The sequence below is a fragment of the Vitis riparia genome, chromosome 17 (assembly GCF_004353265.1).
Source record: "Vitis riparia cultivar Riparia Gloire de Montpellier isolate 1030 chromosome 17, EGFV_Vit.rip_1.0, whole genome shotgun sequence".
NCBI lineage: Eukaryota > Viridiplantae > Streptophyta > Magnoliopsida > Vitales > Vitaceae > Vitis > Vitis riparia.
The window spans coordinates 16,761,065-16,782,592 of record NC_048447.1 but is presented as its reverse complement, the minus strand read 5'-3'; the positions used below and the strand labels follow the sequence as shown (position 1 = coordinate 16,782,592).

Here is a 21,528-nt window from a genome sequence, read left to right as displayed (position 1 = left end):
TAAATCCAATACATATTTAGATTTTTTTATTAAATAAAAAAAATTAAAATATATGACTTTTTCCCTTTCATTTATCAACCGGTTATTTGCCTAAGGTCACCTGAATTTCACCTAATCTCCCATTCAACACGGCACAATGGACTGAGCAATAAGATCGAGGTTAATTTAAATCATTGAATTTTCTGGCTACAGTCTGTGTTTGACTTCGCCGAAAATTGTGATACTTTTTTCTCGTTTTCAATGTATCTGACGTCTTGCTATTTGTCCCCTTTCTACGTTGTCTTTGTTTTTACCTAGGCTTCTCCAAATAGCCTGGTGGCACTTTCCCATGTGCTCAAATTTATGCTTACATTCAAACCTGTTTAACCGAGATATTTAAATTTTTAATATTATCCTTGGAAAAAAGAAGTATAAAATTACAATATATTATTAATAAAGTAAAAAAATCAGACCCTGATTGTTGTTGCACTAAATTTTTATTTATTTATTTATATAATATTTTTTAATTCTTATATTATTTTTAGGTATACCTGTCATCTCCTAAATGATAAGAAATTTAACCGTTCTTAACATAAAATATTCCCTAAACTTTCATCGCTATATTCGTATAAATTTATAATTTAGTGATCGTGTTTTTATGGACACAATTGTGGTCCGTTGAGTTATAATGTCCACGTCAATGATTGCTTGTATCATTATAGGCAGAAGCTTGTGCATCCCATGATTTGTTCGTTGTGGAGTTATGGTAGTGCAGAAAAATATATTAAAATAATAAATTAGTTGGAAATATGTCACTAGCTTGAGGGCTAATTACGCAGACCACAACCTCCGCCTACCAACCCATTGGAAAAATGGCAATAATACCAGTGCCCTAAGGAGAAGGAAAAGGTCTTCGATGTATTACAAATTTACAATACAACAAGTATCATTGGAAGAAGTAATTAAAAAAAAAATGAAAAGGACAGAATTGGTTGATGGATGAGGAAGAAGAGGGCTACCAAAAATGAAAGAAAATATTAAATTAAAATGTAGTGAAAGCGGTAGGAAGTGCAGAAAAGCTGAGTTGACCCGAAACAGCCATGGAGAGCTGAAACCAAGTCAAGGATGTGCAGTACAAGTAGAAATCAGAGGAAAGGGCAACCACACAGCATTTCATTTGAAGCTCTCGTTCCACGCAGTCGTCTCTAAAACGAAGCCTTACAGTTCGAAGGTGTGTATCGGGATCACGATATTCTCGAAGGTTCCACCAGTTTATTGGCCTCAATCCTCCGATTGATGCCTCCATGGGTTTCCTTTCTCTTCTCTGCTCTTGCCTGGAGAGGAGGCTGAAGGGCCGCGGCGGCGCCGGGGATGATGAAGCAGATGCTGCCAGCGACGGCGACAGTTTCGACCTGTTCTTCGACCTCCGCGCTCTCCAGGTCGCCACTAATTTCTTCTCCGAGTTCAATGAGCTCGGGCATGGTGGGTTTGGTCCTGTCTACAAGGTACGTTTCTTGAATATAGTGTTCATTTAGGGCCATTTTGGGTATCACCTGTCGTCCAGGCTTCGTTTCTGTGGTGGTCTGTTCCGGTTGAGTTACCGGAACTGACGAGGTCTAATTTACGGGGAAGGCTCGTCACGTGGCATTTTTCATACCGTTATATCACTGATGTTGTGATAGATGTAAAGCATATAAATTAAAAAAAAAATTATTTACAAAATCCAATGAGTCCTTGGTTTGAAATCTCCAACCCGAGATGAGGTTAAGTTGGGCTTAGATGAGTTTTCAATCCAACCAATCCACTTGAGTTGCAGCCCATCTCAAAACAATTGGTATATGTTAAAAGAATAAACCAGTGACTCTTGAAAGTTTCTAAAATTCTAGGTACATGTCTATCACAATGTTGTAGTTTTCAAAAAGCTTTTGTTGATTGCCAATTTTTAGTTGTTTTCTGAGGGGGTTGTTCTGGATTTTCTTGGTTTGTTTTTTAAGGATGATATGGCAGCACATGGCTGCTCTTGTTTACCAAATCAATGCTTCCTAAGTTAAATTTTCAATCATAATAATTTGGCTCATACAACCTTTGATTTTTCTAAGTAGGTAAGTAAGAGTGTGTTTGGTAGTGATTTTAGGAAGTGTTTCTACCATTTCTAATCCTTGAAGAATGAAAAATTTCAAGTGTTAAAAAGATTAAAAACGCTTCCTAAAATCACTGTGAAACACACTCTAAATAATCCATGAATGGTGATTCCAACAAGTAGATAAGAAGTATATAAAGGGATGGAAAGATTAAAAACAAGAGGCCAATGCTGGCCCAAACGCGACTGCCCCCTGCAATCAACAAAATTCGACAAGAAAGGATTCAAATCCACAAGCTTTAGACCAACCAAACAACATTTTCAGAAAAGAATCTTTCAATTTATAATTTGAGCTGTCACAGTCTCAGAAAATTCTCCTATTTGGTTTCTTCCAAATGCACCATAATGTGCATAACAATGCCATCCTCCAAACTTTGGAATGCCTCTTCCCATTAACTGGCTATGTTATTGATGCCCAGGCAATCCCAAAAAGAGAGAATGGTAGAAAAGACAGAATCTCAACTTCTCACAATGGATGAAAATGTGATCTATTGTTTCCTTAATTCACCAGAAGGCGAAATCTTCTCATCATCGTCAAAATTTTCTGCAGAGAGCACAAGCTTCAAGGGAGCTCTTGAGCTATAGAACTCCTTCAAGAGAACTTTAAGGAAGCTCCCAGAAAAAGAATTCTACAATAAGACTTAAATGAAAAACAGCCCCTAATGCACACTCCGCCACATTGGTCTGTCTGAGGAATGTTCATTTGCTCTCACCAACTGAATAATCATTTATCCATGTCTCACTAGGAAAATTTGGGAGTGAAAGTTGACTTTTTTGACAACCTTGTTAATCCTACCTCTCAAGAGTACCAAACTCATGAAAGTAACATAAAAAATTCATCATGTCTTCCTGAACGATACCCCAGCTACTACAGTGAAATGCCATGGTAGAGCCATCAGGACGGTTTATCCCCTCCCTGATCAGCAAGGGCTGCCAGAATCTCAGACACAGCAGACACACTTTTCCATGAACACCTCTATTAGCCTCCTCAATGAAACTAAAAGCCACCTCATCCCTCCGTCTTCTATCCCCGGAATCAGAATAAAGCTGCTAAAAAAACTTGCTACTGAAGTTCCTGCTACTGAGAATTAGCTATTCTATGGAAGATTTTAGTGTTTCTGTTCTCTACCTAGAGCCAAAACACCTAGATTTTTGTTTCAAAGTCAACTCCCCCAACAGCACCAAGTGCTTACTCCAACAAAGCCCTCCTGGTCTCCCCTTCCAACAAAAGCACCTTCTCTTGCTCCTTCCTATGCTAAAAACCAAGCCACTCCTTGGGATAAGACTTATGAATACCTGCATCCCAGGTACCTCACCATTCTAGCATCCAAAAATTTCTTTCAAGGGCTTTCAGCTTCCTTTTGCCAACACGAAATTCAAGGAACCCCTAAAATCAAAATGAAGCTGCCAAATCTTCAAACCTAACCTCTCTAGCCTTTTTTTTTTTTTTTTTTTGATAGGTAAATGCAAATCATATTAAAACACCAAAAGGGGCGCACCAAAGTACACAAAGTACACATAAGTGGACCACAAACCCCAGATAACACCCAAATAAAACTGCCTTGTCTTAAAACATTACTGAACAACCTGCTGAATCTCTCTTGCTCAAAACTCCCCACTCCAAGAAATGACCTTCCACAAACTCCTAATCACCTCTTTAAACATAAGTTCTATCTTGGACTCTTGCAAACGCACCACCTGACATTATATATGGCTTAAAACGTGTTTCACAAATGGGAAAGACACTGCAATTCCAAAAATCTTAGTTTATGTTAGATATTGGGTGCATAAAAATAACACTAGTGATGAATGCATGTGATTTACAAGAAGCTTATGTAATAATAACAATAATAGTAGTATTAAATTAAATAATAATAATAATAATAACTGTTCATATTATTTTTACCATAAAAAAACAATGCTAATGATGGTATAACTATTAAATTTTGACACATAAAATAAAGAACAATAGCCAAATGATAAGACTTCTTATAAAAGGATCTACAAATTAGTGTAGTAAGATTCATTTGTGAAGTACAATATCATCTTTGACAACAAATCCAGATTCAGCATTATGGTAAGTCAAATCATAGTTATGTTGATCTTGTTTTTCTGGTCATGTTTTGGTTTATGCGTTTGAGGTGTGGAGACTCTAAAACTCTTCAGGTTGATATTAGTATGAGCCATTTCAGTTGTGTGTTATCTTAAAAAAGCACACTTACTGTAAGGCATCTGTATGTCTGTCTCCAATTTTTAGTTCATATTGATTAATGCAAAAGGATTTGGAGGTCTTTCACACTGAGGATTGGGGAATCATATTTGAAGATGTTTCTTCTATGCAGATTGGTTGATAAGAAAATCTAGTACATATGATGGAAAATGATTTTAGGTGATGCTTTGTTTGGATAGATAGATGGAAACAGGGAATGTATTTGAGAGGATTTTCATGGAACATCTTTCTCAAGTTTCGACATTCAGGCATGGTGGACATCTAGAATCAGGGGATGTTCCCTGGAATTCATATATGCATTGACATTTTTACCTCTCTAGATTCTCTGTTTTGAGTAAAACCCCATGCATTTTGATTTCTAGTTAAGCCATGTTTTCCAGTTATCCTCTAATATGGTCATTAGAATTTCTGTTTAGTGATCTCCTGATGTGGAGGTAGTCACACTACCCTTACACTGTGCTGAATTTATCTTTACATTTAAGACCTCCCTCCGTCAGGTTTTGTAATTTGATTATGACAATACATACCAAGACAAAAGAACATAACCAACTTACTTTGGAAGCCAAATGGCATTGTGAAAAACCTTTTATTCATATTGATATTGACATTTAAAATTAGCCACATCAATACAGACATTTTTACTTGGAAAGAAAACTAGGATCGGGAGCTCACTTGAGCAGAAAAAACTATAGGGAATATAAAATCTTGTATTTCTAGGCCGTATTGTGAATTGATGTGGAATGATCATTATCCTTTTCCTTACAGGGATTGATGCCAAATGGTACACAAATAGCTGTGAAGAAGCTCTCACTGGATTCAAGACAGGGAGTAAGAGAATTCACTAATGAGGTAAAATTGTTATTGAAAATTCAGCACAAGAACTTGGTCACATTGTTGGGCTGTTGTGTAGAAGGACCTGAGAAGATGCTGGTCTATGAGTATCTTCCAAACAAGAGTCTTGACTGCTTCCTTTTTGGTAAAAAATCTTCCTGCTTAGCAGTTATATATGCAGCTGAATTATATAAATTGCACAGTAGCTATATTATATGATGAAACTAGACCTGGAACATGATGTTTTCAGATAAAACAAAGTCTGCATCCTTGGATTGGGCAACGAGGTTTCGAATAGTTATGGGTGTGGTGAGAGGTCTTCTTTACCTACATGAAGAGGCCCCTGAAAGGATTATTCATCGAGATATTAAAGCTAGTAACATATTGTTGGATGAAAAGTTAAATCCAAAGATCTCAGATTTTGGTTTGGCAAGGCTTTTTCCTGGGGATGAAACACATGTAAATACATTTAGGATTTCGGGTACTCAGTGAGTGCTTTCTTCTTTTCACCTCTTTGTATCTTATTCTCTCGCAGTTTCTTTACAAATAAGTCAATATCATGTTGGTATCGTTATGTTTTAAATAGCTTTATTGTTGAAGAGCTAAGATGAAGATGAAAATAAGCAGCTCTCTTTTTGTTGAATGCAGTGGCTATATGGCTCCTGAGTACGCACTACATGGATACTTGTCTGTTAAGACGGATGTATTCAGTTTTGGGGTTTTGGTATTGGAGATTGTGAGCGGAAGAAAGAATCACAATTCACATCTGAGTGCAGAAAAGACGGACCTCTTGAGCTATGTAAGTTTTCTCAGCATCACCTAAACCCCACTATTCTCACAACAGGGGAAAAACTGGATTTGGTAAACAACCTCCCTCAAAAAAGAGTGACTACCTGTAAAGAACACATCAATCCTTGATGAAACATTTTTCTGCTTGGATTTGGTAAACATTTTTCAGCAAATCCTTCAATTTATCAGCAGCAATCCTATTTTTGGTTGGATATATGTCCATTGCATAGCACTCCAATAAATTATAGATGGAATTTCATTTTTGTTGTTTACCAAATGATAAGTCTAGTTAAACAAAGTCATGTTTTTGTCCAAACATATTGTCAGCAGTGAATGGTTGTGAATCTTGAATCGTCACCATGAAATTGATTTGATTGCATTCATGAAAGGGAATGTGCACACATTAAACAGAACTCTTACAACACTGCCTAACAAGACTAGAACCACATAATCTTCATTTTGACATGCCCACTCAAGTTATATAAAAATATGATAAATGCCTTATACTGATTTCATATAATCCGAGTATTTTTGTAAATAAATCTAATTTGAGGATTCTAATCTTGAAGTAAAGTTGGTCTGCATGTTCTGTTGTCTTCTGAGTTGCACATGATTTGACTAACCCTCTTGATTTCCCTTCATTCACTTTCTGCAGACATGGAAGCTCTACCAAGGTGGGAAAGCATTAGAATTAGTTGACCCAAGCCTTGCCAAGTGTAATCCTGATGAGGCAGCAATGTGCATTCAGCTGGGATTGTTATGTTGTCAAGCAAGTGTTGCAGATAGACCCGATATGAACTCTGTCCATCTTATGCTATCAAGTGATTCCTTTAATTTGCCAAGACCAGGAAAACCTGGAATTCAAGGCCGAACTGGACGATGGACGACTACCACTTCAGCTTTCACAAATACTAATGCCACTAGTACCAGCACTGGTATTACCAAGGCTTCTGCTGGTAGTAGTTTTGTTGAGGAATACTCCAGAAATTCCATCTCCATTTCTTCTCTAGATGAAGGAAGATGACGTCCTTATACTTTCTGTAAAGAACCAGAGCTCCATCTATTTATGTAAAAAGTTTGTAGTATCAATTATAATATTATTCATTGTATTTATAATATAATCATTTGCCTGAACTAGTGTACATGGGAAGCAGAGGACACTAGCGATTCATTTTGAATTTTTTAAACCTATTGGTGTGTTCATGAATTAAAATTCAATCACCATGGGCTTTCTCCCTTGATTTTTCAAATGGCTGTGTATTGGTTACAAAGAATGAGAGAAACAAAAATATGTACTAGTGTGTTCTTTGATTGTTGTTTCTCCAACCCTCTCTGGCCCTCAGATGGTTCTTTCAAAAATGGCTATCTTAGTGAGGTTTTCCTGTTAGCCATCGCTCATGATTAGGGCAATAGGGCTTTCTTGTATCAGTTTTATCTCCAATTGTTATAGATTAGTTCAATGCATTATTGAGACTTTGAAAGTCCAAAATCATGACAACCAATTTCTTTTATTTGACTGACATTTCTTTTATGACAATACAAAAGCTCAGTCAACACAGCTCTGGATGAGGAGTTCTATTTATAGCTTTCATTTTTTTTCGTCTACCACCCTCAAGTATGATTCGCATACTAACACTGCAACAGATGTTTCTTTCTATCTTTTTCGCTCTGGTGTTTTTCTCTGTCAACCTCACTGGCGCCTATGAAAGCCCTCGATTCCAGAAATGCGGAGTTGATGCCGACAAATACACCAACAATTCCCTTTTTGCAGCCAATCTTGCTCATGCTCTCAACACTATAAGGACATATACAGCTCATACAGGCTTCAACACCACCACTGTTGAGAATGGGACGGAGCCGGTCACAGCTCTAGGCTTCTGCAGGCCTGACCAGACTCCAATGGAGTGCCAAGCATGCATTGATTCGGCTACATCAGGTATTCTTGAGGTTTGTCTGTATCAGAAAACAGCTCAGATATGGTACAACTTGTGTATGATCCGTTATTCTTTCATGGACTTCCTCTCCCTTGTTGACCGCACACCCATCTTCTCACTGTGGACTGATTTTGAAACTCAAAGCTCAGATGTTTACTATCAAACATTGTTGGCCATGGTGAAGAACCTATCATCACTGGATGCCGTATCCAAGAGGCGATATGCAGTAGGATGGAGTAGAGTAAATGAAGCCACAAAAGTATACGGATATGCCCAGTGCACCCCAGACCTTAGCGGGGAAAGTTGCAGCAGTTGTTTGGTAAGTTGTACCGAGGAAATGAACACTTATTGTTGGAACAAATGGGCATGTTGGAGTGGTATGCCAAGTTGTTCCATAATATTTGATAGATATCCAATATTTAATCAGTCCATTGATACACCAGAAATTCTTTTGAATTTGCCATCAAAAACTGATTCAGAAACTCAAGCTGAAGAAGCTCCTAAGACTGGCAGACGAGGAAGGAGCAGCATAGTGATTGGAGTTTCAGGTGCAGTGGTTGGGACAGTTATTTTGGTCATAGCGGCCGGGTGGGTGATTATGAAGGGAAGGCATAAGACTAATAAAGGGCAAAGAAGAGGGAGTGGAGATGAGGAAGATGCTGAAGAGAGCATAAGAGAGGGACTAGGGATGAGAAATTTCTTATATGATATGGAGGCATTGGTGGCTGCAACTGATAATTTTTCTTCAGCTAATCGGCTTGGAGGTGGTGGATTTGGCTTTGTTTATAAGGTAATCATAGCATTTTTCTTCAAAACTTAGAAAGTTCAACTCTTCCTTGTGAAAGTGATACCTAAACTGAGTAGGAAGGATGTTTTTTAAAATTAATTGTCCAAAAATTATACTGCATGATGATCAGTTTAGTAGAGGTTCTTAGAATGTATAAGATTGTTCTTAAACTCTTAATCAGAGATCAAATCCTTGAAGGAATTTGGTTGCTTTCCCAGTAATTTGACCAATCAACTAGTCCAACTGAAAGATCCATGCCTGATTTTAATGGTGGTGCTTCCTTTTCTGAGTGGGGGAATTTTCAGTTCTTAACTCTTAAACCACCCCAACCTTAATCAACAGGATTGAATCCAATCTTGTAGCACAAGATAATTGGAGAAGTCCCAAGATACCACTTGTTTTACATGGCCTGTGATGCTGATTTCTTTAATAGAAATTGTCAATTGTGAGTTTGTAAACAAAAATGTCTAACCTTTTTATCCAATGTTCATGCGGCCTTGCCTGAAACTAATTATTGATGCAGGTCCCTGACTGGTCAGTTTTTCTTCATTTACCATCATCATTACCTGGTCAAGGATATATACAGTAATCAATGAAGTGTAGCACTACCTACCGTGGTTTATACAAGCCATTTTTTTTGACGATTTGGGTTCATTGACCAAGAGCAGATAGCTTACTGGTTTGTTCTTAACCAGGCATTGACCTCAATTAGACATTGGGGATTAAATTATTAATTGGTTCAATGAATCAATTCTGTAGGGGAAACACACTGGCCCATTTGATTTAGAAGATTTAATGACCTCATAACAATGTTTTTAATTTAAATGATGCTTATGCCTAACATGTTGAAGCTTATACATAGGGGAGAATGCATAATGGTGAAGAGATAGCAGTGAAGAAACTCACGGTTGGTTCCACGCAAGGAGTGGAAGAATTCTCAAATGAAGTGGAAGTCTTGGTGAAAATGAGGCACCGGAACCTGGTCAAACTGCTCGGTTGTTGCACTCAAGGAGATGAAAAGATGTTGGTTTATGAGTATCTACCTAACAAAAGTCTCAACTACTTCCTCTTCGGTAAATTTTGTTTTTACAATTGTGCTTCATCACTACACTGTTTGATAGCCAAGAAACAGAGCAAATTTTCCTGTGTTTTCTTGGCAACTAAATTTATCACCATCCCGATATGATTATGTTTTTGTCCTTAAATCATTCAAACAGATAAGAGTAGGAGTGCACTCCTTGATTGGCAAAAGCGCTCCAACATCATGGTGGGAGTAGCACGAGGGCTTCTTTATCTTCACGAAGATTCTCAAATCAGAATCATTCACAGAGACATCAAAACAAGTAACATATTGCTAGATGAACATATGAACCCCAAGATATCAGATTTTGGATTGGCAAAGCTTTTCCCAGATGAGCAAAGCCACCTTAGAACTCGCCGAATAGCTGGAACTGTGTAAGTACCAAAAATGGAGTTTACATTTTCCGATGTTCACATCATATCTATACAACCTTGCTAGCCCATTCCAATTGAACATGACAGATAGCAACTTCAAAGAAACACGACTTATTAAAATGGCCTTAATTCTGTTTTTTAGATTACTAATGATGATGCTCTGATATAAAGAATGTATGCCTTTTTCATAGAGGGTACATGGCTCCTGAATATGCTATTAGAGGTCTCATGTCAACAAAGATCGATGTCTTCAGCTTTGGGGTGTTGATGTTGGAAATTATAAGTGGTCGGAAGAACTACGACCCGCAGCTAGATGATCAAAGAAGAGAGCTTCTAAACCTGGTAAATATCAAAGCAAATGCAACCCTTTCTCCCCTTTCACACTTGGGCTATCTCCATTGCTGATTAATCGAGTTAAAATGTTGCAGACACGCAGACTAGAAAGACAGGGAAGGTTGATGGAGCTTGTTGACACAACCATTGGTTCATTCCCAGAAGATGAAGTAAAGAAATGCATTCATATTGGATTGTTGTGCTGCCAAGATAACATGCAAGAAAGACTGACCATGTCATCTGCACTCATGCTGCTTTTGAATAATCCAGTAACCATGCCTCCTCCAGGAAGGCTAGGTTTTCAGGGCAGCAGAGAAAACACAAATGAATCATCTACATCACATACTGGCTCCTCCATTGTTCTTGAAAATGAGAATGTTTCAAATAATACCATGACTACTTCATTGACAAGTGGTAGGTGACTCATAGATGGTTTCTTCATATATGTTTCCTTTCTCTGTGTTGTTGCAGTTGGCCATGTAATATTATGATTGATCTATTTACTCAAAATCATATTTTAAATTATTTCTTAAAATATGATTATTTTAAAAAAATATTTCTAAATTTATTATGGAGGAACCCAATCTTTGAATTGATACCTTAAAAAGTATTATATCATAAATTGTAAAACCATCATATCTTAATAAATGCTAAAAAAAAAATGATATATATTTTTTTTTAAATCCGGAACTTCCAACTCTTGCCGGAACATCTTCCAATTCTTACACCAAAATGTTCCTGGTAGAGTGACAATAAATTTTATATCAGATAACATGGACAGAAGAAGTCATGGACATGAACAGTGATAGACTACAAAATGAGGTCAATTCTTTGTAAATACCACACGGTCCACACCCACTCACATCTTATTGGTTGTTTGGTTATAGATAAAATAAAGGATCCCCCCAAGATAAGATGCCCTTCTTTCTCTCAATCCCACTACTTCTAGATTTTTCAACCATTTTGAGTCTTATAAATTGATTCCTTTCCTACCAAACTCAGCCCTAAATGATTAAAAATTAGACACCATACATTATGGTCAAAGCAAGAGGACATCCAACTTTTCACCTTTTGCCTAAAAGTGACATTATTTTCTTAGAATAAAAGTTTAAAAAAGAAGAAGAAGAAATCCAAAAGGACAATTTCCCAATTCCTAATTGGTATTTTATTAAATTATCATAAATTTTAAAATATTTTTTCAATGGCTATGCCTATGATTCTTAAATTATTTTTATAACTATTAATTTTTTTTATAAATATTAAAAATGGCAAAAATAAGAAAATCCATTGACTATGTAATGCCTTCTAAGCATTGGGTAGGGACCCAGGCAGATAGACAAACTTGGGAGTTCTGAGTTGTCAAAGTCTGAAAATACTACACGTAATTCTACCTGGCGCTTCTCTTCACATTCACTTTCCCACAAGAGAGAGAAGGAGAAGCTTCTCTCATTCTCTCTCTGTACACCATACGTCAGGACTCCCAAGTTTGAACCATCATATCCGGTCTCTACCCTTTGGGGACACTGGGAATCATATGGCCAATTGGGAGCTGAAGAAGTGTTGCAATCATGAACAGGTGGTGTTTCTCACCACAATCTCCATATGCACTGTGGTCATCCTCGCGGTAATGCCTTCTTTCATGGGTGCTTCTGTTTTTAATCAATTATTGGCTGCATTTGATTTTTGAGGCATACCCATTAAGCAAAGGCATGGATAAAGTCAATATTATTAGTATCTATGGAGTATGGCCTGTAGTGGAGGAGTTGGGACTAGTTGGGTGAGTGGTGTGATATGGGCCAGATCTCTTTTTCCCACTGAAGATGACCTGTTTCTGAAAATCTGGGTGTGCCCAGAAGTTTGTTTTGCTTTCTTCATGTGTTTTGTTGTGTGCTATCTGCTGTGGCAGTACTTCACACGAATGCATTGTCAGAATCTAGGGTGCCCTTTGCTTTTGTACTGTTCTTCTTTGTGTTCCTTTACCAATTTGGATGATCTAAATATGTGCCTAATTTAGCTTTTCCTGTTAGATTTTTCAAGGGACGGTAGCAAGTCATGAGATCTATTTGAATTGCGGAGAGATTTGAAAGTTAAAGTTAATTTCTTTCTTAATTGGAAACTAAATTGGCTTTTGGGCTCTTGAGCATTAGTTTGCTTTTTTAGTAGTCTTGGTTCTTCTACCATATCAATGATTAACTTTTTTTTCTTTTTAATTTTCATCTAGTCTTGTTCTTTTTTTCTTTTGCATTGCTTTTCAACATATTTAGTTGTAGATCCATGTTGAAATTCCACGGGGTTCGGTGAATTGAAATATAATATTTCTTGTATGTACATTGAATTTTGGACCTAGATGCTTAAATGGTCTTAAGCTAACTTAACTTAAGGGTAATCCAATCATATTCTTTATGACGATAATTTAGACTTAACAACCCAAAAGTTTTTCACTTGGAGGTGTTTTGAAGCCCTCATTTTCCTCCAAAATTATCTTTCTGGAAGTCCCCCACCTCCCCACCATCCTTCCTTTTGTCTTAAACAACCCTTAATTTCAATAGATTGCCAAATACTTCAAAGTGATCAAAATTGCCCCGAATTAGTTGAGCTGACCCTTATTTGACCAAAATCATAATGTTTGTTCATTCCACACCATTTTAAGCTGAGAACCCAACTTTTAACTGCAATGCTCAATTTTCCAAGAAAAAGACCAAAACCCCTAGCCTCCAACTGGAATATAAATAGAAGGTTCTCAAAAACTGCCTCTAATTGTGGTAGTTTGAATTCATGCATTTCATGGGATCTGGGTGTCTGGTGAAATAAGCAACCAAAGTCTACCAATTCCCAGTAGATCAGGTCCTTGGTGATTTTAACAGAAGAGATATGCCATATGTTTTGAAGTTCCAATAAATGGACTGTCAGTTTCCCTCTTTCAAAATGGAATTATCACATTCTTGGAGATGGATTCAAGAAGGGAGAATTAATCAAGAATAGCATTTCCTTTTCAAACCACTTTTTCCCCCCTTCTCAGGTTTTATCTTTTGCTGGCCATGTCTATGGTTATTGGTACTGCTTTATTTGAAAACCAATTCTGCAGTTCTCAATCTTGTTTAATTCATGTAGCTATGGAGAACAATATTGCTGACACCGTTCAAGCTTGTCACTGTATTTCTTCATGAAGCCAGTCATGCCATCGCTTGCAAACTAACATGTGGCCATGTAAGCAGCCTTTTTCTCCCTTCAACTTTTCTTGTATAAATCATGAGTGACACAAGGAAAAAGTTTAGGAACCTTTTTTATTTGAATTTGAGTTGCACAAAAAAAATCCAAACATGGGAGTCTGTAAAGCAATGTAGTTTGTTTGCTTCTGATTTGAATGTTTATCTTTATTTTCAGAAAATGCTTATGTACATTTTTTCTTAATTTGAACTTAACACTTGGAATTAGAAGCTGAGCCATAAGATTTTGGTCTGATGTCAGTTGATTGAATGTAGTCCCTATATGAAAATTATCTAAAAGGTAAATTTGTCTGCCTATTTTTGAATCCCATATCATTGAATTGTATAACTTGGTGATGTGAAACAGTTTCATAACCAAACTCACAAAGTAATAGAAATCAGATTATTTATTGAAATCCTGAAAAGGTTGTATTCCAAGTGAGAAATGCAAAATGTTTGCACTCATTTTGGAAAAAATGTGTAGACTGAAACACAAACATATCCTCCCTCCCCCCACCCTTCCATTTTATATTTATTTATTGAAACAGACAGACAAAGGGAGAGAGTTATTTTTGGTTTAGTTTCCCTTTTCATCAATTTATGCCACTGTTTTTACTTTCAAGTTAGCTGAATAAGTCAAGGAATGACATATTGACTTGACTAGGATTCTTTCCACTCAAAAGTTCTTGGAACACATTTCCACATTCTGGTTCATAGAGAAAAAGCTTGTACAACTAACATACTCATGATTAATCTTTTTTTCTTGGTTTAGTTTTCTTTATGTGCTATGTGGTATTTCTCTGAAAATGCTAATTAATACATTACCTTAAAAAGGACATGTTAGTAAGTCTGACATGGGTGATTTTATGCCTAATTCTTACTAATAGCTGTTGATGATTTCATATTGATGGTGTTACTACATCTCTTTGTTAAGCCTATTTTGGGTGGAGTAAATACATGTTTGGTCTTTGTGCTCTGAATCTGACTGGGGCGCTTCCATATACAGCCATAGTTCTCTTTCCTTTACCACTGGGTGCCTACCCCAGGAGAAGACTTGAACAAAAGTAACAACAATAGTTTCTATTGAATGTCTTTATGCATGTTAATGCGTATCAGTGTGGCTATAATTACATTTGGGGTTTCTTGAGCTGCTATCCCCCATCAACTCCTCAGCAACCCTAGACAGGGATCCGTTGCAGTTATTCTGATTTACTCTGTGGAATGCAGGTGGAGGGGATCCAGGTTCATGCAGATGAAGGTGGAACCACACAAACGCGTGGTGGCATATATTGGTTAATCTTGCCTGCTGGATGTAGCTCCTTTTTTGCTCTGATAATTTCTATGTCACATCACAATGCATTCCTAGTTTTCACGCAAGAAGCATAATCTAGTATCATGCAGATGCCATACTTGGGTGTAACATCATTCATTTGATCCATCTATTATCCCACATATAAATTCATGCTATTTATGATTCTTGACGTTATCAATATATCTTGGAATTGATGTTTTGTTGTTTCTTTATGGTATTCCAGACCTCGGATCATCATTTTGGGGAATGGTCTTGATAATTGCATCCACAAATGTTCTCACTGCAAAAATTGCTGCTGGATGTTTTGCTTTTGCTCTACTTGTTGTACTTTTTGTAGCTAAAAATGTAAGTATTTATGAATCTCAAGGATGTATTATACTTTGGTGTCAAATTGTACCTACAGATGCTGGAGTTCACGAACTGGAACTCCTTTTGAAATGCAATTACTATTTTCAATTTTCTTAGTAAATGAAAGAACAAGTTTGTCACATCAAATGGCTTTCGATGCCAAATCTTGACAAAATGTAGGAATAGGGTCTTTCTCAAAGCCCTATACCAAATCAAGGTTAAGGAAAACATGGTTGGACCATGTTTACCTAAGTTTTTAGTAGTTAATCAGACTATGCAGGCATGTTATATTTGTATGACTGCTTGAATATTTCTGTTCTGTTATTTAAACAGTGGACACATGTTTACCTAAGTTTTTAGTAGTTAATCAGACTATGCAGGCATGTTATATTTGTATGACTGCTTGAATATTTCTGTTCTGTTATTTAAACAGTGGACACTCCGGGGACTTTGCATTGGTACGTTCTTTCAGGATCTGGACGTATCTTGCTTCCTAAAATATAACACAAGCTGCACAATAATATTTAGATGATGCTCACGTTTACATTTTCGGGCATCAGGGTTCATTATACTCATTGCTGTAGTTTGGCTTCTGCAAGAGACAACTGAAGTCCGCATACTGCGGTACATCATTCTGTTCATCGGTAACACTATCCTCATCATTTTCTTTCCTTTACATTCACTGAAATGCTCCATTTCGCATTTCTTCATGATGAATGGACTGCTGTCTCTCTCTTCTTTGGCAAACTGCAGGTGTAATGAACAGCTTATTTTCAGTTTATGGTATGGTCTTGGAGACAAAGCAATTAATTCAGTTTATATGACCATCTTTTCTGGAGTCACAAATGACCTGCAATGTGCATCTACTAATGCAGATATCTACGATGATCTGATATCCCGAAGAGTTAACTCTAGTGATGCTGAGAAGTTTGCGGAAGTTTGTCCTTGCCCTTGTAATGGCGTAGGTTGGGGTGTTATCTGGTGAGCATTTTATCCAATTGAAAAGTTTTTTTTTTCTTTGTTCTTGTTGAACTTAGAAGGGTTAGTTCTATGATTCTGTGTTTATGTTATATTGCTTTGCTTCCTAATTATAAAGCGATGTACCTCGTTGCAGGGGGCTCATCTCTTTCTTGTTTCTTTGTGGAGCCATGTACCTTGGTCTTGTGATCTTGTCTTGAGGTACATTCTGCTTGGACTATTTATTGGTTATGTTTCTGTTTTGTTGCATCTGCAAGGATCATCTTTAGGGTTGAGTGAGATATAGCATGGTTTGGCTCCCATGGTTTATATATTTGTTGCCTATCACAAACAAAAAAACGCCTTAAATAATGTTTTTATGGAAATCCTTTTCTGTTGTATTTGTCAATTTTTCAGGAGGTTGACAAATTAGGTTGTGAATCATGGCGAGACCAAGGACTTCTTCATGCTCCATGCTGCTATTTATGGATGTTGCATGATAATATTGGAGGTGTCTCTACCATGCTGAATTCCAGAGCTTCGAGATCGTCTCAACAGTGTTATGATTGGCATTGTAGAGTGAAAAAACACAAAATAGATTGCATTGTATTGAATTGGGCCATGATGAAACACATGTATGTTCTGAATTTTGTTTTTTTTTTAAACGGCTTTTTTATTAGCAGGAAGAAATTTATCATAGCAGCCTGAACGAGCAGTAATTGGGAATTGAAATAAGCAAGTCTATTGGAAGAGTGAACCACCAACTGAACAACATTTTACTGTAAACAAAATTACCCTGGTTGGCTACACAATTTCTTACAAGAATTAGTCTTACACATACACAAAACACAATTGGATTAGTCTCGACAGTAAGAGGGGAAACCCAGCCAAGGCATGTTGTGGGACACATGGGATTTGGTGTTTGTCAGAAGAACATGCTGCATTCATGTTTATGCATCATCGCCAAATCTGGGTTCAAAGCCATTGCTTCATGATCAGACCATGTTGCAAACAAGTTTAATCAAGGGGTTTAAAGGATCCACCAACACGTATTATATTTTCAAAGCTGCAAATGCACATTCATCACAAATTAACATGCTTGTATGACCAATAATTTCCAAACTCCAAGATGCCATACCGAGAATAATGAAAATTCCTTGAAAGGATAGGAATCCTACATAAAACCAAACAATTCCAGGGGGCATAAAGTAGATCAAAAAGAAATAAGAAACTTCACAACGGTTTCCTGCTTCCTAAGCCAACTCATTAACATCAAAATTTTAAATAGTGCCCACTAAATGCAGTTGTTAAGGGAAAAAGACATGTAACAGAGACAAATCAACGAGTATATCTAAGCCTCGGTCAGCGGGTACTCAAAGACAACATCTTTGCCTGAAAGCTTCCTGTAAACTGCAGCAAAGGTCTCCAGCTTGTACTCAGTGTTGTTGCGTTCTTTTGGGTCCAAGAAAATCTGCACATAGAGAATTAAGATGAGTGTGAGTGCAAGCAAACCAAGGAAACATCATTCTTTTTGCAAAAAAATAAATTAATAATTTAAATAAATAAAACACTGGTATAGCTGGTATAGCTTGTTTACAAGAAATTTATTGCTCAGCAGAACATTCATAAAAGAGTAAGCTGCTTCATTAGATAAGTTGATAATGAGCCTTAGCCCAATGGCTACTCTTTTTCCTGATACTTTCATCCAGGACATGTCTGGCTACATATTTACCAATCATTCATTGACAATATGTATACCCAGATCTCAATTGCCTGTTCCCCTAAAATGATGTCACCAAAGGTGTAGACTAGGAACATGTGATTGATTATGCAATGATAGTTATTATTTTGACCTTGATTATCTTGGATCCATCAAGACGGTATCTAATGCGCTTCCCAACTATCTCAGCAGGCAGAACAATATCTTCCAGCATTGCCTCATGCACAGAAGTGAGTGTGCGGCTACGGGGCCGTTGAACAGCAGAACCTTTCTTTGGGGGCCTCACTATCCTCCGAGTGGCAATGAAGATCACATCCTGCCAGACAATTTTAGGGTGAGCTTAGAAAAACAAGGATGCCACAACCAGGAAGTATAATCCAATATTTTTACCACCGTCTCTGACACTTTGAATCAGCATGACAGAGACAACTGGATTGAACCAAGCTACCAGCTCATAAAAGTCAGATTAAGCAACGGCTCCATAGCATTATCTAGTAGAGTGCAGCATTTGGCATAAATTTGTTTCAGTCTCACCTAGCGCATTACCAAATTCCAGCTTCTTGTTTACCTTAGAATCAGAATTAAATTGCAATTAAACCAAAGGAAAGTAGTGGTTATATTACCTTCCCACTGAACTTCTTCTCAAGCTCTCTCACAAGCCTAACATGAATCTTGCGGAAAGCTTTTCTCAGTCTGTAGGGGATATGTATAACAACAGCCTTTCGGGTGCCAGAGACATCCACTTGACTGCACCAATGCAGAGAGAACAAGAATAAACTACTAAATAATGGCCAAGGACAATTCCTTTTTAAAAACATACATTTCATAAAGCATTCTTACAGAGCAGAATTTATGTATAGATCCTTCAAGTCACTCTTGATTTCTGGGTTGGTATTCTCCAAATCAAAGAATGCCTGCGGAAAACACAAAATGGAAGAATATAAATGATGTATCCCATAAATTGCAGGATATCAGATGCGAAAGAATATCAAGAATATATTAGAAAGAGAGAAATAAGAAAACTAAAAATGAAAACAACAACAACAATAACCTGTGCAACTGATTCCTCAAATTCAGTGGGTTCAGAATCCTTATCTTTCTGGATTTTCCTCGCTGCAGTATACATCTTGAGAAATCTGAAGGGAAAGGTCAATAATAAGTAGGAAAAATTAGCTGACAGGTATGCAAAAAAAAGTCATATAAAAGCATGCAAAGATATATAATAATCAGAACACATAATTGAGGAAATTATAGCAAGAAGTTTTGTGTGTAAATTTACTTTGGCATGACATTACACTTACCACTCAAGTTTGAAGTGAGCAGTTTACTATCTTTCCCATATAATTTTTAAATGGAATGTAATGGCTATCTTAGGGCATCCAGGTGTTGTCAAGAACCAGTGGGAGACCAAAGCAATGCCACACTTAAGTAAAGGCATAACAAGAATACAAGGCATCAATCATGCCAAATATTGCATAGAATGATGAAAGAGCATTTTAAAAAGTGCTTGTATACAATGCTTCAACAATTTATAAAAACAAAAACCAGTTCTTTAGATAGTGAAATCAAAACATAACTGAATTAATGGTTTAGCACTTTGGCTTCCATCAAGATTTCAAGTTTACAAAAATGTAGACATAAAAATTATTTGCATTCCCAAACTACTTGACAGCCCATGAATATTCAATCAGAAATTAAGGACACTTATGAAAAGAAAACGGAGAAAACTTGTAATTCAACAATAGTTACCTCAAAAACCCAACCCCCATACTATGATTTATTAAGGACTTAATCAGTCCAACATTTCCCTGTTCGAGGAAAGCCACCCATCATTGCCGGAATGATTCACATGCCACGGGATCTAAGATTTTCATTTTTGTTACTAAAATGTTGCAAAAGGGAAGATACAAAATTCTTTATTCTCAAAATTTTAAAGAAAACAATCAAATAATTGGAAATTTAATTGCTCTTTGTAAAAGACCCAAAAAAAAATATAACCTCATTTCAAATATCAACTAAGCCTGACAGGACTACTGGCCTTATTTCGGTTTAGTATTTCAACTCTTTCTAGAATAAATGACCAAAAATCATAAATCTCCAAGTTGTCTTCTCGGCAACCAAACACAAAAAGAAAAAATAATTATATTTCCCTAAAGCATCTAATCCATTAGATAGTGCAAAGTATAGGCATAAAATCATCAACTCCAATGCACACCAATCAGTGAAACATAAACAATCTAATCATCTACCCATTCATCCAAAAAGGAAAAGTCTAACACACCCAATTAGCAAATCAAAACCTACACAATCAAAACAATAAAAATAAAACAAAAGGGGAAAAAATCAACTTGTGTAAGTACAAGGGATATTTTAGTTTTTCTCGGGTGCTGAACAGAAGAGAAAAAGCTAGAGAATTTGTTTACGGTTTCTGAGCTTTCTCGGGAGACAAACAATGGATAATTGATGAAGGGCAAGTGAATTGAAGAAGTACCTGAAGGCGAAGCGAAGAGCGAAGAGATCTGCGAGTGAGAGGAAAACCCTAAGCTCTGGTTTCGCGCTTCACGGAGGTTCTAGGGTTGGGGGAAAAGATGGCTTAAATCGATCAAATGAACGGCTGGGATGGTCAAATGTACACGTGGACAGGGTAGATTAAGTGAACGGATGGTGCTTAATTTTATAGGCTAAGTTGGCATCATCCAACTTAAACCTTTCCCTTTTTATTTTATTTTATATTTCTATATTAAAAAAACAAGGAACAAATGCACCTAAGTAGAAACAAAAAAAAAAAAAAAAAAATCAGATCATGTTTTGAAAATAGTTTTGAAAAATTGTTTTTAAGACCAGTTTTTAAAAATTGGACTTTGATGTTTTATAGACAAAAATATATTTGAAACTTAAAATATTTTTAATATTTTTAAATATAATTTAAAAATAATCATTTTATTTTCTATTCTTAAAAAAGAAAATAGAAAACATCCAAACAAATCATAGTATTTTTTTACTGGCTGAGAAAATGAGAAGGAAAAATTAAGATGAAATTTGGTACATTTTGAAGCCCTTGTCTATATTAAAAATTTATAATAGTATGTAATAAAATTGGCATAGAAATCAAGAAAATGAAAGTTTGTTGTGACTTTTTATTTAGACACCTGAATTTATATTTATTTCCACCACTTGATAACTACGTTCAATTTATTTATACATCCCCTTAAAAATAATAATTTTATTAATACATTCATTTATAATTTTAAATATATTTTAAATATTCTAAAGATTATTTTCTCTCACACTCGTGTTTTCTTTCTTTTTACCTCAACATATTTTTTCTTAACCACAAACCCTAAGAAAAAAATCGCCACTCTCTAACTCATTTGACAAAAAGAGTATTTGAAGCATTTTTATAACTCATTCGATAAAAAAAATCACTTTTTTAAAAATAATATATTATAAGTGATTATAAGAATTATTTTAATATTTTTAATATTTAAATTTTTTTTATTATTTAAG

The 21,528-nt window shown here is 36.2% G+C and overlaps 3 protein-coding genes across 4 annotated transcripts; 2 read left to right on the top strand and 1 right to left on the bottom strand.

Moving 5' to 3' along the window:
• The first annotated feature begins 915 nt into the window (after positions 1-915).
• LOC117904163 (cysteine-rich receptor-like protein kinase 14) lies at positions 916-11,000 on the top strand. Its single transcript, XM_034816675.1, has 10 exons — positions 916-1,484; positions 5,115-5,325; positions 5,431-5,668; positions 5,829-5,979; positions 6,625-6,991; positions 7,543-8,693; positions 9,553-9,763; positions 9,908-10,145; positions 10,337-10,487; positions 10,574-11,000. Exons 1-10 carry the CDS (start codon positions 1,284-1,286, stop codon positions 10,898-10,900), a joined length of 3,246 nt encoding a protein of 1,081 aa, XP_034672566.1. The 5' UTR covers positions 916-1,283; the 3' UTR covers positions 10,901-11,000.
• Positions 11,001-11,862: 862 nt separating this feature from the next.
• On the top strand, positions 11,863-16,991 carry LOC117904701. Of its 2 annotated transcripts, XM_034817452.1 has the most exons (10): positions 11,866-12,102; positions 13,590-13,685; positions 14,912-14,996; positions 15,220-15,341; positions 15,778-15,802; positions 15,905-15,988; positions 16,098-16,127; positions 16,220-16,325; positions 16,459-16,523; positions 16,719-16,991. In XM_034817452.1, the coding sequence occupies exons 1-9, from the start codon at positions 12,013-12,015 to the stop codon at positions 16,520-16,522; spliced, it is 702 nt and encodes a 233-aa protein (XP_034673343.1). In that variant the 5' UTR covers positions 11,866-12,012; the 3' UTR covers position 16,523; positions 16,719-16,991. The 2 variants fall into 2 exon arrangements, with proteins under 2 accessions (XP_034673342.1, XP_034673343.1); XM_034817451.1 differs by lacking the exon at positions 13,590-13,685 and having other exon boundaries at positions 11,863-12,102.
• Positions 16,992-17,405: 414 nt separating this feature from the next.
• Positions 17,406-20,619, bottom strand: LOC117904702 (40S ribosomal protein S7). The gene is made up of 6 exons (XM_034817453.1): positions 20,513-20,619; positions 19,073-19,157; positions 18,862-18,935; positions 18,645-18,768; positions 18,155-18,337; positions 17,406-17,772 (listed from the first exon to the last, which is right to left on the bottom strand). Exons 2-6 carry the CDS (start codon positions 19,145-19,147, stop codon positions 17,653-17,655), a joined length of 576 nt encoding a protein of 191 aa, XP_034673344.1. The 5' UTR covers positions 19,148-19,157; positions 20,513-20,619; the 3' UTR covers positions 17,406-17,652.
• Between the last annotated feature and the right edge of the window lie 909 nt (positions 20,620-21,528).